This window comes from Prionailurus bengalensis, chromosome F2, assembly GCF_016509475.1.
Source record: "Prionailurus bengalensis isolate Pbe53 chromosome F2, Fcat_Pben_1.1_paternal_pri, whole genome shotgun sequence".
NCBI lineage: Eukaryota > Metazoa > Chordata > Mammalia > Carnivora > Felidae > Prionailurus > Prionailurus bengalensis.
This window is the reverse complement of record NC_057353.1, coordinates 22,710,284-22,726,593: the sequence shown is the minus strand read 5'-3', so window position 1 is coordinate 22,726,593 and position 16,310 is coordinate 22,710,284. Positions and strand designations below refer to the sequence as shown.

At 40.8% G+C, this 16,310-nt stretch overlaps 1 protein-coding gene and 1 long non-coding RNA gene across 5 annotated transcripts in view; one reads left to right on the top strand and one right to left on the bottom strand.

The window, feature by feature from the left end:
- TERF1 (telomeric repeat binding factor 1) overlaps positions 1 to 10,092 on the bottom strand; it is a 34,577-nt gene extending 24,485 nt beyond the window's left edge. The window contains exons 1-2 of one of the 4 annotated variants that reach the window (XM_043601194.1): positions 9,747 to 10,092; positions 2,959 to 3,054 (exon numbers count right to left, since the gene is read on the bottom strand). In XM_043601194.1, coding sequence (XP_043457129.1) covers positions 2,959 to 3,054; positions 9,747 to 10,053 — 403 coding nt within the window. In that variant the 5' untranslated portion in view covers positions 10,054 to 10,092. The remainder of the gene's footprint in view (positions 1 to 2,958; positions 3,055 to 9,746) is intronic. The other 3 variants (XM_043601197.1, XM_043601195.1, XM_043601196.1) reach the window with 3 other exon arrangements.
- A 146-nt stretch (positions 10,093 to 10,238) lies between these two features.
- LOC122495486 overlaps positions 10,239 to 16,310 on the top strand; it is a 49,958-nt gene continuing 43,886 nt past the window's right edge. The window contains exons 1-2 of the long non-coding RNA XR_006300474.1: positions 10,239 to 10,441; positions 12,215 to 12,291. This is a non-coding gene — a long non-coding RNA (uncharacterized LOC122495486). The remainder of the gene's footprint in view (positions 10,442 to 12,214; positions 12,292 to 16,310) is intronic.

Sequence of the window (16,310 nt, the reverse complement as noted above, 5' to 3'; positions counted from 1 at the left end):
TAAGGATGGGAAGGAGAACATTTCAGGAAGGCAGCAGCAGAACAAAAGGCAGAGGAGTACAAAAGATATTCACACTCATAGTCAACACATATTAACGTCCTATTACATGTTAGGCACTATGCTAAGTGGTTAACATGCAGTAGCTCCTTTATCCACACAATTTCTTTAAAAGGGCATACAACGTTATCAACTTTGTCTTTTATAAAGTAGGACCTGAGACTTGGAGAGGTGACACAGCTAACAAGTAGTAGAAGCAGACTCCAAACACTTAAACATCACTTACTTTGTCTCAAAAAAGGTGTGTTTCAGGAATAACAAGATGCTTGGTAAGGCTAGAGTACATGCTGGAAAGCATGAAAGATGAAAATGCAAAGGCAGATTGCCTAATCCTTCTAATTTCACATTTGTTTTTCTTTTAAAAACTCACTTCAGGGGTGCCTAGGCAGTTCAGTCACACCAGTGTCCGACTCTTGATTTTGGCTCGGGTCATGATCTCATGATTCGTGAGAGTGAGTCCATCAGCTGACAGTGCAGAGCTTGCTTGGAATTCTCTCTCCCTCTCTCTCAGCCCCTCCCACCCTTGTGTGAGTGCTCTCTTTCTCTCAGAATAAACACAAAAATAAAAACTCACTTCAATATTTATATTTCCTATTAGGTTTCTGGACGGACATTATCTAACCCATCTCATTAATCTGCCTTCCTTCTCATAAATGTGAGATGTAGGGGAAAAATGTATCACTGTTAAATCTTAATTTCAAAAACTTTAGAGTAGACTTTCACTTTCAGGCAGAATGTAGGATACTGTGGTAGGCCAACATTCCTATTACAGCTAGAAAAAAGTGGGATAAATTGCAAAAGCATGTTGCTAAAGGCACGGGACAGTGGTGGAAGCAGAGAGAACTAGATGAACTACATCTCCAGGGATAGAATCCTTTTGAGGGGAGGTGATGAGGGGCAGCTTTTCTTCCCTGGCCTCATTTGTTTATAAGGCAAAGATTCAGTAAGTGCATTCCAGGCAGGGAGATTTTACTGGGGTAATAGCAACAAGGAAAGCTTCTGGCAGTTTCCTTGGGGCTAGCTTGGTGGACTGGATAGAAGAACTGAAAACACATGGTTGGTTTTCCCCTCAGGACATTTGCTGAGTTCTGGGGCAGTTCAGAAAGCTGGGGTAGAAAGGTAGGGAAGTCTCCCAGAGCTGTACAGAACTTAAAAAATAAAGTCCCATGAGAGAATGGAACCTGTCATAAACAAACATTTGCCCTTCAAGACATCTGCCACATTTCAAAGCTATGTGGGGCAGAGACTAAAGCTAGTATGGTAGCCACTGTCATACATAATTGTTAAACAGGTAAAATATGGCTAGTTCCAAATGGAAATGTGCTTTAGGTATAAAATACACCCAAGATTTCAAAGACTTACTGCAAAAAGAGGGGTAAAATGTCTCATTAACATGTTTTATGTTGATTATATGTTTATGTATTTTACAAATATTGGGTTAAATAAGATATTGCTAAAATTAAGTCCATCTATTTCTTTTCCAATATATACAGCTCACATTATATTTCTATTAGGCAGTGCTGCTGTTGAGCAACCACTTAAAAAAAAAAAAAAAAGGAAGAGTTATATATATAGCTGAAAGTCTACCATATAAATTAAAATAAAATTTTAATTGCTGCCTTGCTTGAGTCCATTATGGTGAAATACATTGATTGTTGATAATTGACATGGGCCTATCATGTCTAAGATATACCCAAAGGGGGATCCTGGTGAATTTCAAGATTAAACCATGGCACCACACACACATTCTGCATTTCTTTCCAGAAAGAAAGGAGAGGCTAGAGGAAGGGCCGTCCGGGAGAAAGTTAAGATCCACTGAACAACTGCTAACATGTGAAACACAGTTGGGCACTTTAGAATATTTTGTCATATTTAATTTACAAAACAACTGTTAACAACCATGTTAACTTATTGTCCGCATAGTCAGGAATTCTCCGATTGTGTCCACATCCAGATGCTTTTCTTCTTTAGCTACAGGCCCAGACTACCTATAGTTCTGTCTCCCCATATCTACTCTGCTTCTAGTCCTAGTCACTTATGGTCATGGCATTAACTGCAGCCCTAGTCTTATCCCCAACACGCAGCATACTGTATGAGCCTGAGCTGGACAGTGAACGTCATGAGAGTGGTACTAACGCACTGGGATTTTCCATACTACAACAGGATTATAAGTAAATAGTTTCATGTTAAGTACTGCCTACCACTTAGCACTGTTGGGAAAGCATTTGTGTAAATTGTAAACACCAATATAAATATGTAATTATTTGTAGCAAAAGGTCCTTTAAGTGACCATGTTGTAAATATCACCCATTACTAATAAACTGAAGCAGGCTTGCCCATTACAATCTAAAATTACCTGTAGAGATAAAGGAGAGAGCTTTTATAGCTATAAATCATATTCACTTATCTAAATAAGTACTGAAATCAAGTTCAAATAAAAGGTTTCATTTATCATAGTTGCGAGTAAAAAACAGAATGTGTATGAAGAGTCACCACAAAGTTACCATAGTCAAATTTAAAGTAAATCTCCAGGAGAGTCCATGAAGCGTGGCTCCCCATGTGTCACAGTCACCTGGGAACTTATTAGAAATATAAATCCAGGGCCCCACCCATCCAATCTATTGCATCAGAATTCATGGTAGGGAAGGGGACTCAGCATTCTGTTTTTTAAACAAGTGTTCTAATAATTCTGAAGCAAGCTAAGTTTGACAACCAGCGCTCTAAGGAGATGAGAACTATATTTCTTTTACTTCCTTTAAAAATGCTTGTATAGATGTACATGCCAAATACATAGTGCAAATTCTCAAAAACAACTAACAGCTTCCATGTGTTTCTTCTCATTGTTTTACCTTTAGACATAGATTAAAACATTTCCAAAATAAGATAAAAACACATATTTACCAAGGGTTTTTCCTGCTGCAACTCTTGTCAAAAACTGACATATGAATATAGTTCTCAACTGATAAGCGGTTAGACTGGACAGCCCATGAATAATAGCTGAAAAAGAAAAGATATGAATTTTATTAAAATATTTAAAAAAAAGCCAAACTTGACCCAGCAGTGCCTCTGTGTGGTTGGTTGAGTAATATGTTATAAACATGCAAAAATCATAAACCGAGAGCTATATGCTTTTATTTATAGGCAATTTTTTTAAAAATGAGAAAAATAGCAATGAGCACTTTTCTTGTAAAATAAAAACAGATTTTCACATGCAGAATAATAAATACTTAAAAGTACTTTCACAGGTAGCACTCTATACTAACAAAAAGGGAGATTTAGACTCAAACTGTAATATGTGTCTAATCATTAGCTGGAAGTTTATTTTATACCTTAAAACTCCTACCTAATATTACAGGAAATATTTTATATTATTTTGGTCAAGGTTTCAGTTAAGGGAGTCTGTTAAACTTACAAAGATTTAAAAAACCTATTTATTGGGGCAAGCTGGCAGCGAGGAGACGGCCCGAGGTGTGGCCACCTGCTGCACCCGAGGCCCCGTGGCCTTTCCAGAAAGCCTTGTGGGTCCAAAGAAGTGAGCGCACAGCCTGATCCAACAAGAGCGTGTTGGCTTTCTCGCCATAGCCATGGGAACGTCCTGATAAAGCCTCTGCCAGGGCAGCTGGCAGCTCTGGCACTCCGCAGCCCTGACCTTGGAGCTCCTGGAGGGCTGCAGTGTGAGTGCTCCACTGAGGCACGAGGCCAGTCAAGCTGGTCCCCCTGTCCCGAAAGGTGCGCCACCCAGCGCCCCAGGCTTACAGGCGCGGGGAGCCCCCTCTGCTGGCGGTTCTGCGCTCTCACCTCAACGCTCAGCAAGCAGTGACCCCTGTGCAGGCAGAGATGGCAGGGAGCACCTCAGGCTTGCCCTGCTGGCTGGTGGAGGACCCTGCGGTGGCAGGGGAATGTGCTCCGTGTATGAATTCCAGACTAAAACCACCTGAGTGTGCTTCCACAGGGTGTGTGGAGAAAAATCACATGCAGCTCATCTAAGAGGAATGTTCAAAAGCTGCCGCTCAGCTCCAGTAGAACAATACTTATTCCAGAAATTCGAAGGGGCCGTCAGAGACGTGCCCTTGGTGTTCGCTGTGTTCATCAGTGACAGCTGGGCAGAAAAGCTCTGGAAATAAATCAAGTCCACATTGCTACCTTTTTCTCTTTGATAGATGTTTTAGGGATCGTGTCTCAGACACAGACCATAGTATAAATGAACTTGTGGCACTCCTTCTTGGGAACTTGTGGTGGCAATCCCCTCTTGGTCTCCAGTCTAGATCATTACCGGAGCAAAATAAAGAGCAGAATACTTCCTTTATTGTAATTTGGTTTGGGACAAGAAGTCATAGGGGCAGACATGGAAAAGGGGCAGCAACTTTAGGCCTCAGTTTACCAACTACCTATCTTCCCTTTCTTCTACTTATTTAAAACTTTCAGGGTACAATTTCAGCAAAAAAGTTTATTTCTCAGCCAAAACCTGTTTCTCCTCAACCCTAACCCCAAAGAAGAAATAAAACTGCAGATGTATAAAAAAAATTTATTAATATTAGTCTTCCAAATATTTGAATGCCCACGCAGATGTTATGCTAGGCATTGAGTATGATGCTGGAGTAAACCATAATCCTGGATCTCAGTGAATTTATTACTATGTAGCAATGAAAGACAAATTATTGAACAATTAAAGTCAAAACGTGGAGAAAACTGAAAAAGACAAGTACAGAATGCTATGGATGCATATAACAAAGAAAGCTTAGAATGTGTTTTAGTAGCTAGTTGGAGGAAGGAGATAGGAAAGTTTTTCTGAGGAAATTATGTTTAAAGTAAGACCTGAAGGTTCCACAGTTACACTTCACCCAGGGCTTGGTTGGTGTATATAAAGATTAAATCAACTAGCAAAACCAAAAAGTGGTCTTGCAGCTACTAAGCAGATAAAAGACAAATACGTTGACTTGTATTTATTTCCTCAATTCTAAAATAGCATAATCTTAAGCTATACCAGAGATTATCTGGACCAAAACCAGCTACAATTTAATTAAACAAGATTCAGAGAGCACAAAATTAATATAAAATTTAAACAGTTCAATACTTAACAGCTACTGCTAGCCAATGTTAAAGACAGAAACCAAAAGTTACGCAAGTGATCCATTAAAATTTTAATGCCACGAAGATTAAGTATGGTATAGGAGCAAAACAAAAGAATCTACTCTATGCTAGGGAAGAAAGTCAGACCTCTCACCTCCCTCCATATTCAATTTAGTCCATATGCAGTACCTACAAATACCACTGCCTTTCTGTTCTTTGTACCTGCTAGCCAAAAAACAAAATAAAAACAATGAAAACCTCCCCTGGTTGAACCTGGTTATTTGCTTTCTCGTCACCTGTAACCAAACACTGCTGACAGAAACACGTTAGGGAGATCTACTGACTGGCTGCAATAGCCACTGTATTTAAGCACTTCTAACACCAGGCACTACTCTAAGCACTCTATACCAGTGGTCTTCAAATGGGGGTGATTTTGTCCCTTAGGGGACATTCAGCAGTGTCTAGAGACAATTCTGAAAGTCACGAGTAGAAGGGGGATGCTGCTAGCATCTAGTAGTTGAGGTCTGGGACGCTGCTGAACGTCCTACAAAGCACAGGAGAACCCTCACCTTCACCCCCCTCCACTCTCGTGTGTACGCAGAACAAAGAATCATGTGGTGCAAACACACAGTGTCAACAGTATTGAGGCTGTCGAGAAACCTTGCTTTATATCTATCAGTTCATGTGTTTCTCTCAACAACTCTCTTAAGTAGATACTATTATCAGCACTTTACAGATGAGGAAACTGAGGGCGCCTGGGTGGCTCAGTCGGTTAAGTGTCTGACTCTTGATTTCGGCTCAGGTCATGATCTCATGGTTCCTGAGTTCGAGTCCGCATCAGACTCTGTGTTGACAGACAGGAGAATCCCTCCTTGGGCTCTCTCACTGTCTCTCTGCCCCCCACCCCAAATAAAAAGATGAGAAAGTTGACCTACCAAGAGGTAAGTAACTTGCTTCAGGTCTAACAGCTATAAAGTAGCAGAGCCAGGAATCAAACTCAGACAATTTATTCTGGAGCCCATGCTCTTTTTTTCTTTCTTTCTTAAGTTTATTTATTTACTTTGAGATAGAGAGTGAGCAGGGGAGGGGCAGAGAGAGGAAGAGAGAGAATCCCAAGCAGGCTCTGCTGTCAGCGTCAGCCAGAGACCAGACTATATCTCATGACCTGACCCCTGAGATCCTCACCTGAGCAGAAAAAAATCAAGAGTCAGATGCTTAATGGACTGTGCCACCCAGGTGCCCCCCCCCCGCCGAGCCCATGCTCTTAATCATTATCTTAAACTGCTTCCTAGTCTGGAAACAGCCTAAGTTAAGTGAGGTGTGAGAATAATTGTGAGTCAGAATGAAAGAGCTAAGAATTTTCTAGAAAGCATCAAGAGTTGTGTGTTTTTGAAAAGTTTTGAAAAGTAAATGAAATCCTATAAAAGATAAAAGGAAGTCCTTTCAGGGGCGCCTGGGTGGCGCAGTCGGTTAAGCGTCCGACTTCAGCCAGGTCACGATCTCGAGGTCCGTGAGTTCGAGCCCCGCGTCAGGCTCTGGGCTGATGGCTCAGAGCCTGGAGCCTGTTTCCGATTCTGTGTCTCCCTCTCTCTCTGCCCCTCCCCCGTTCATGCTCTGTCTCTCTCTGTCCCAAAAATAAATAAACGTTGAAAAAAAAAAAATTTAAAAAAAAAAAAAAGGAAGTCCTTTCAGTCAAAATGGAAATACAGAGACAACACTATGTTCACAATTTATAGGTCACTGACTAGCAGTGCAACTTTAAAAAATAGTTTACTCTCTCTGGCTTTCTGTGCCCTGATCCTAAAGATAATAGAGGTGGCCTAGATTATTCCTCGGGTCTTGACCTAGAACCTCAAAAGAAGTCTTTAATTTTTAGAAAGGTTTTCAATTTATAGAATTATTGTGAAGACAGAGTCCTATATACCCTCCCCCCACTTTCCCCTATTAATACCATCTTGTATATGTATGGTACAGGTTACATTAATAAATCAATATTAATACATCATTAACTAAAGTCCATGCTCTTTTCTGACTGCCTCAGTTTTTACTTATGTCCTTTTTTTTCTGCTGATATCACCCAGGACACATTACATTTAGTCATCATCATAGTTTCTCGGATTTTCCTTGGTTTTGATTACCTTGGCAGTTTTGAGATATTTTGTAGTGGGCTTTGTCTGATGTTTTTCTCACAATTTGATTGGAGTTAAGTTTTGGGAGGAAGATCAAAGAGGTAAAGTTCCATATTCAATACATCATATAAAGTATATATAATGCCAAACTGTCACCGTTCCTGTTGACCTTGATGACCTAGGTGTGAATTAATCTTTGTTAGGCTTCTCTACTGTAAAGTTATCCTTCCCCCAATGCCATACTGTACTTCTCAGAATAAAGTCACTCCGCACAGCCCACACTTAAGGAGTGGGGTGTTTGGTTTCACCTCCTTGACGACATAGTAGCTTCATAAATTACTTGGAATTCTTCTGCAGGAGATTTGTTTCTTATCTCATTTCCTTATTTATTCCATCATTTATTTACATCAGTATGGGCTCACAGATAAATATTTTACCTTTGGGTTAGAATTCAAACTATTTTCTTGCTCGAGTTGCTCTGGCCATTGGGAGCTCTTACAGCTGGCTCCTGTTCCCTTTGTACCCCCAAAAGTTCTTTTTGTCTGGGGGTTTGCTGTTAGCACTTCCTTACTTCCTGGCACAAGATGCTCCAGGTTCATCTGTCCTATCTCCTGTCCCAGTGTCAGATTCAGGCCATTTCTCCAAAGAGCGCTGGTTCCCTTTATTAAGGAATGGTATTAGAAACCAAGCCTCCAGTGCTAGGTTACTACGTAGGGTTACATTGCTTCTGTGCCCTTTCGTCTAACAGAATAAGAAATGAATATATACTAACTAACCTGTGTCTAGACATGTATAGAAATATGCATAAACATTTCTATATGTAATCATTGTTAAAAGAAAACCACAGGCCCAAAATGGTGTCACTCAGGCTAAGTCCCCAAACTGGGCTTACCACCAAATCTGGCTGCACTTTCAACCTTCCCCAAATAGTCTAAACCGGTTGGTAGGAATTTTGTGACTGGAGCCAAAAAGTCTGCCAAATGGGCCTTCTCCATCCCCCAAAGAAGGATGAGGTAATGTGCGTAAGATGCCTGCTGTTCCTCCTAAAGGGAATGGACCCAGACTGGAACAATCCTTTTCTTTTGCTTATAACTTTCTTGCCCTGCCCTCCTTCCTATAAAAATCTTCCATTTTGTACAACTTCTCCAACCTCCTCCCCGCTTGGCTGGGTGGGATGCTGCCCAATTCATGAAATTGTTTAATAAAGCCAACTGGATCCACAAATTTACCCAATGAATGATGTTTCTTAACACCATTTATGCCTGTATTGAGCCAAACAGGAGCTGATACTAATGTTTCCAACTCAAATTCATTAATACACAGATAATCCTACCTTTCTCCCCAAAGTGGACTTTTTAAATAATTTTAAGTATAACGAACTGGCTTCATTTCAGGATTTAACTTTCTAATTAATGGTAATTAACCATGGCTCTAGTGCTATCTGACACAGTCAGTATATGGAAAGGTTCTTGGAGCGGAAGATAAGGCACAGGTGTGGAACATTCCTTTTAACCTACCAACACTTTAGACTGCTTGACTAGTCCACTCCTCTATAAACTAAGATTACCTGCCTAATTTACGGGATGACCATGAAGATGAAATGTGTCGATACTGTTTTCTGAAGTGTTTAATTTTTAAAAAAAAAATTTTTTTTTCAACGTTTATTTATTTTTTTTGGGGACAGAGAGAGACAGAGCATGAACGGGGGAGGGGCAGAGAGAGAGGGAGACACAGAATCGGAAACAGGCTCCAGGCTCCGAGCCATCAGCCCAGAGCCCGACGCGGGGCTCGAACTCACGGACCGCGAGATCGTGACCTGGCTGAAGTCGGACGCTTAACCGACTGCGCCACCCAGGCGCCCCTGAAGTGTTTAATTTTATATTAAATACCAGCGTATCTTTCTGTTCTCATTGAAAAAGCCAGTCTTCTCTGAATCTGTTTTTGTCCATCGCTTACAGACTGTGTTGTGCAGGCAGTAAATTTCATTGACAGTGACTTTTATTCTGCAGGCAACCAAGCCAAATGAGATTTAAAAAGCTCACAAGTTAATAGAAAACACTGATGCCTGGGTCACTTGGAGGCCACTGTGACCGCTTTATAAATGCCATCACAGGAACACCTGAGTCGATAAAAACAACAAATACAAGCGCCAAAGGAGAAAAAGGACTTGAGACGCTGGGCAATTTTATACATTTTAACTCGTTTGATCCTGCATCAATTCTAAATGGCGGTCTAATTCTAATTCTCTCTTTACTGAAGAGAAAAACAGAATCTGAGAAAAACTGAGAAGCTGCAAACAGGCGGGTGCGGGATTCGAACCAACTTCAACTCAGAGCATCGGGTCTTGCGCCGCAGAAGCCCGGGTCCCCCGACCCCCCAGGGGTACTGCGCTGCAAACTGGGCTTGACAGCTCGCAGAGGTTCCCGCCCCGCTCCGCGTCGTCGCCCCCGGCCTCAGCGCAGCCCCGAACCGGGCGCGCCCAGCACTCACCCTCTGCGCTGTCGCGGGTCCGGTGGAAGTCCTCAGAGCGGCCGTCGCGGAAGGCCCGGCAAAGAGAGAGGCAGAGGAAATCGAGCATCCAGCCAGCAGCGACCGCCTCAGCCTCGGCCACTAGGCCCGGGTCTTCCTCTTCCTCTGGGACCCCCACCTGCACCTGGCATTCCAGCAGTTCCTGGCACTCAAACTGCTCCTGATCATCTCTCGGCGTTTCTGCCATTCGCTCTTCCGGGGGCTCCGCGTCCTCCCCATCCGCACGCCCCCGCGGGCTCGGAGCCGCCAAGACACCATTTTCCGCCATGTTAAATCACTCGCGCGAGTCCGCCCCCGCCCCAGGCGCCGAGCGACGATTGGCTAGTGCGGGAGGGCCCTGGGCGGTGCCTCGAAAGGTCTCTTCCGCCGGCGGGAAACCACCAATCACACCGCCAGGGTGGGCGAGCGACTTAAGCCTTGCATTTGATTGGCCGAGGCCTGCTCCCGCTTCAGGATGTTGAATTCCCCGCCACGCTGCAGCCGGGCTTTGTTGGTAAACTGGACTACTACGGTCTGGGAGACTAGTGAGGTTAGGAGGTGAGGAGCCTGATAAAGGCAACATTGCTTTATACTCCTGATAAAATGCAACATTGACGGCAACAGCAACACGGTTAGTTAAAATAGAAAGCATTTTACCCGCAGTGTACTTCAAAAAGGTAGGTGATTAGAACTTGTCACCGTTATCCACGCCTAACACTTTAGGCGGTAGTATTCACTTAACACAATACGTGATCACCAACCAAAACCGTTACAACGGACTTACATCCAAGCCTCTCCAACCTTAGCGTGCATCACAATCAGCTCGGGGGCTTGTTAAAACGTAATTGCTGAGCTTCACGCCCAGAGTTTCTGTTCTGTAGGTCTGGATGGAGGTCCTTGAATTTGCAAGTATAACAAGTTCCCAGATGATGCTAGGTTGCTTGTCTGGGGACCACATTTTGAGGATCACTACTCTAGAAAGAGTATATTACTATGGAAATGAATTTAATTAGGGTCTTAAATAGATATAGAGTTCAGCTTGTACAACACTAAGTGAATGATTATTTTGAACTTTGAAACTTAGAGCATAAGAGGTGATGGGGGGGCCTCTAGTTATGTTCTGTTTCTCTATGTGGGTGATAGTTACTTTTGAACATGATTTATGCACGTTTCCATATTCAATATGAATAAAAAGTTTACTTTAAAACCCTTTATAACATATCCAACATTATCAATCCTTTACGTGTTTTAATTTTACACACAGTTTAAATGTTGAGTCATTTAAAGCACAATATTGCAGCGGTTAAGAATGCCTAGGTTGGAATGTCCCCTACCAGTTATCCACTAGCTGGGTGACCTTGAAGGAATTATATCTCAATTTTCTTTTCTGTATATTGGGTATAATAATAATAGCCTCATCAAAGGCTTGTTGGGAAGATTAAAAGACTTGACAAATATAAAGAATTTAAAACGAAACCAGGTACATAATAAGTGCTCAATATTAGCTGGAAAAGCAGGGCATTTGTACTATCTGGAAAGAGAGTCATGAGTCAGACGGGAATGCACCTTCAAGCTCTAATGGCCCTATAGAAGGTAAGTCCTGCTTGCAAACAATGGGGAACAGGGTCTAAGGGAGTAAGGGTTAAGGTACATTATGAACATAGCAAACAAACACTGGGTTTCCAAACTGAAACTTTTTTTTGCCATGCAAGGCTCTCAAGTGGAGCCTGCTTCTCCTTCCTTTCCTCCAAGCCTCCTCTTCTTCCCAGCTGGAGTTAAGGGTTATTCTTAAGTGTATCGCCAATTTATTCAAAGCCACAAAGTAAACATATTTTTCTATGAAATCAATTTACTGAAAGATTCAGGGAAGTGAAACATTTTTTACTATTTAAAGCAATGGTGTATAATGAAATGAGGTGAAGAATTTCATTAAGATTTAATCCTAATCAGCAACAAAATTTTAGTTTGGGGCTACATCCAGCTATATACTACATTCTCTGTCTTCTTCCCTTGCTGGTATTTCACTGAAGAGAATTTAAGAAGCGCTGGCCTAATAGGGTGGGTCAAAAGTTATTTTAAAATTTTATCCCAACAGAAAGTCAGTAATACAGAGTTTTATTGGGTTGTGGGCCAGAAAATAGGCCTGGAGGAGGAGGTCTCTCAGAAAAAAAAATTTTTTTTCTTAATTTTTTAAACCTGCCCATCAACAACAACATGGATGGTAGGTTTGTTCCTGTAAATAATACTTTGACATCACTATGATCAGAAAACTCAGCTGTAATAAGTATGAAATACCTACAATAAAACTTATAATACATAAAGTCCCAATAACACTTTAGCCATATTTAATTTAATGGTATGATAGATAATTCAAACACATGGCATTTCAGGAAAACTTATGCAATTCGTAAACATTCTGAGATGGTGCTTTTTTTCTTTTTTTCTGGCAGGAAAGTTCATAATGTATCATTTCCTTCGGGACTGCTTTCAAGGTGATGGATTCTAGTAATCTGAGGTGAAGGAATGGGTGAGTGGGGAGAAAATCATGAGTGTGGGTAATATTAGAAGATTATGTTTCTTGCAAACTTGGGTATATGGACTGAGATCCATATCTGCTACAATTATCTTCAGTTAAAAGGCTGTTTATTAGGGGAGGGATTTGATTTGTTTTGTGATGTTCTTAAGAGCACCTCATGATCTTACTTACAGACCTTGCTCTATTTACAGTGGGGTTATGCCCCAATAAAACTATCATAGGTGGGAAATACTGTAAGTCAAAAATGCATTTAATACATGTAACCTACTGAACATCACAGCATAGCCTAGCCTACCTTAAATGTGTTCAGAACACTTACATTAGCCTACAGTTGGGCAAAATCATCTAATACAGAGCCTATTTTATAAGAAGGTGTTGAATATCTTATGCAATTTACCGAATACTGTACTGACAGTGGAAAACAGAACAGTTGTAAGTATATTGGTTGTCTACCCTTGTGATCATGTGGCTGACAGGGAGCTGCAGCTTGCTGCTGCCGCCAGTATCGTGAGAGAATATCTTATCAAATACTGCTAGTGGGAAGAGATCAAAAGTCAAAATTCAAAGTATGGTTTCCACTGATTCACACCATCAAGAAGTTGAAAAATTGTAAGTCAAACCACTGTAAGTTGGGGATTATTGTAGGTACTTTTGAAACATTCTTTTTTTTTTTTTTTTTAAACTAAGTACCCGGTGTGTGATGTGCATTTGCCTAAAATGGGGTGTGGTAAACATAATGATGTTACCCTTCTCCTTAAAGAGTTATAGTCCAGTTGGGACACACCCACCATACATAAACATCAGACTAATGAGTGATGCTTATAAAAACCCTAGTAGGCATTTGGTTGAGGGAAAGCATCTAAGCCAAAGAGATTTTGGTAAGAAATTTGAGCAGAGGTGCTTAGTATCCTTGCAGGCACAGAGGACAGAAGAGAGATCTGGGTGCAAACTAGTTTCTTTTTTAAAAGTAAGTTTAGGGAGGGGCACCTGGATGGCTCAGTCAGTTGAGCATTGACTTCGGCTCAGGTTATGAACTTGTGTTTCTCGAGTTCAAGCCCCGCATCAGGCTCTGTGCTGACAGCCTGGAGCCTGCTCGGATTCTGTGTCTCCCTCTCTCTCTGCCTCTCCCATGCTCTCAAAAATAAATAAATATTTATTAAAAAAAGAAGTAAGTTTAGGGAGCCTAAAACACTAGTTTTACTGTCCTCACAAATAGTTCTCAACCTCAGTTGTGCGTCAGATTTTCTCACTGGGCTGAGGGAAACTTCATATTCACTAAATCAGAATTTCTAGGGGCAAGGTTTGAACATTTGGGTTTTTCAAAATTTCCCCTGTAGATTCCAATACAGAAACAGGTTGATAGCTACTGAACCACACAAATAAAATGATAATAGATAAGTGCCAGATTTCGACTCCACTTGGAGGTAGTGGGCACTATAGGTAAATATGTAAGTATACATATACATATGCATACACATTACATATACATATATATGCGCACACATATGCACATATATATGTACTATATATGTGTACACATATATACATATATACATACACTATAATTCCAGTAAAGAAGCACACTCTTACTTATGAAGACTTCTTCCTTAGTCAGAATCAAATTAATATCAAGGACTAAAAGAATGTTTAGAACTAAAATGAAGCAGGTTTCAGGAAGGAACATATTTTAGGCAATTCTTATTCTTTAGAGATTTAAAAATATTTAGAAGATCTTTCTAACCCCTTGAGATATTTTAGGAGGTATTATGTGCTTTTCAGGATTAGCGTGCGACATGACTGACAGAATGCAGGCATCACCCAGGTGCTAGTTCACCCTGCAAGGAAATGCAGTGGGTTAAATGCTGAATGTCCAGTATTGACTCCCCATGATCATTGTATTTTATTGCTTTATTTAAAAAAAAAAAAAAAAGCAACCTTCTGGTGTATGTCTTTAACAAGTCATTGGTTAGCTAATATTTTTAATAAAAATGAATCTACCAAAAGTGAAAGCAGTAACTTGTGTGGGTGCAAAAGAAAATGACTGTAAACAGCTGGGGACCAGAGGAAGAATCCTGTTTCTAACTATTTCCTCCAGAAACAAACCAACTCTGGATAAAACAATGTGTCTGGTGATGTGTTCTACCCTGGATGGAAAAATAAGGGGAAATCTCTTGACTGCAACACTAAGAAATAAATTGTTTGGTCAGCTTCTATTTATTAAAGCAGTGTATGAGCTACATATTTTTAATTTTCTAGGAGACACATTTTAAAAAGTAAAAAGAGGTGAAATTCATTTTATTATTTTCTTATGTTTATTTATTTTTGAAAGAGAGAGACAGAGCATGAGCCGGGTAGGGGCAGAGACAGAGAGAGACACAGAATCTGAAGCAGGTTCCAGGCTCTGCACTGTCAGCATAGAGCCTGATCCGGGGTTCGAACCCACGAACTGTGAGATCATGACCTGAGCCGAAGTCGGATGTTTAACCGACTGAGCCACCTATGAAATTCATTTTAATACAATAATTTATTTAATTCAATATATCCAAAATATTGTTTTAACATGTAATCAGTATAAAAAATCACTGAGATATTTTATATTTTTAAAATGTCTTCAAAATTCTATGTATATTTTACATTTACACGCATATCAATTTGGAGTAGCCACATTTCAAGTTCTCAAATAGCCAAATATGGCTAGTGGCTACTGTATAGGACAGCACAGTATGATGCAGCTGGGATTTCAGGCTCTGAATTCAGAAAGACCTAGATTTGAATTTTTTCTCTGCTAATTTCTAACTCTTTACCCTTGAGCAAATTGATTAACCCCTCAACACTTAACTCCTATATGTTAAGAATTACGACACCTGCTTTAAAGAGATGCTTGATGAATCAAGGACTCCGTAAATAGTCTTAGTTGTTGGTAGTTTATCTGTTGTTTTCCCACTGTGCCAAGTGAAAAGAGGATCTGTTTCAATCTACCTCTTTCACTGAGGAGGTTTGTGAGACCTTGGGCATGATTCTTTACTTCTTTGTGCCTCTTTCTTTCTCTGTCTTATAGAGAAATAATGGTATTGCAAATGGGGAAAAGTTTTTCCTCAACCCTCTTAGGGTCCCTGGCTGTGTCTGAAAATTAAACTGACAATGACAGATTCATAAGAGAAAATGATACAAACTTTATTGAATTTTTACGTGTACAGGGGAGCCTCCACAAGAGAATGAAGAGCCAAAGAAGTGACCAGAGTAGAAAGGTTTTATACCTTTTAGATGAAGAAACAGTCATTTTGTGAAGTTTGGGCGAGAGGTAGTAGATGGTGAAGAAGTGTCTAGGAAGATAAAGGTTAGTTTAACAAGGTTTGTTTATATAGACTTCTTGGCCCCAAATTCCTGGTCTCTAGTGATGTCTTCCCTCCTCCTGGCATAGGGAGGGTACGTTTCACATGGGAGTTTTATGGCCTGTTTCAGGGAAAAAAGAGTGATGGAGGCCAGAGTGACCTTCCTGGTTCTGCCATTTACACAAAACTTTTTAAGCTTAAGATATTTAACGTGCCCAGGTGCCACATTTTGGGGTAGTGTGTCCTGAACCCCATCACTGTGTAGCTCAGAGAGCTGGCATGAGGATTAAGTGGGATAATATATGTGCAAATGTTCACAAACCCTCAATAAACATTTCCCAAAGTGGAGCTAGAGACATTCCACGTTGGCCCAATTTGTGATTTAAAATCACTTAGGTTGAAAAAATAAAATAAAATAAAATCACTTAGGTTGTGGTGGTAGTTACATGATTGTATAAAAACTCATAAAATTGTATTCCTAAAATGGTTGGATTTTACTGCTTATAAATTACTCCCCAAAATCTCAATTAAAAAAACAATTTGGAGGGGCGCCTGGGTGGCTCAGTCAGTTAAGCGTCCAACTTCAGCTCAGGTCACGATCTCACGGTCCATGAGTTCGAGCCACCCGTCAGGCTCTGTGCTGACAGCTCAGAGCCTGGAGCCTGCTTCGGATTCTGT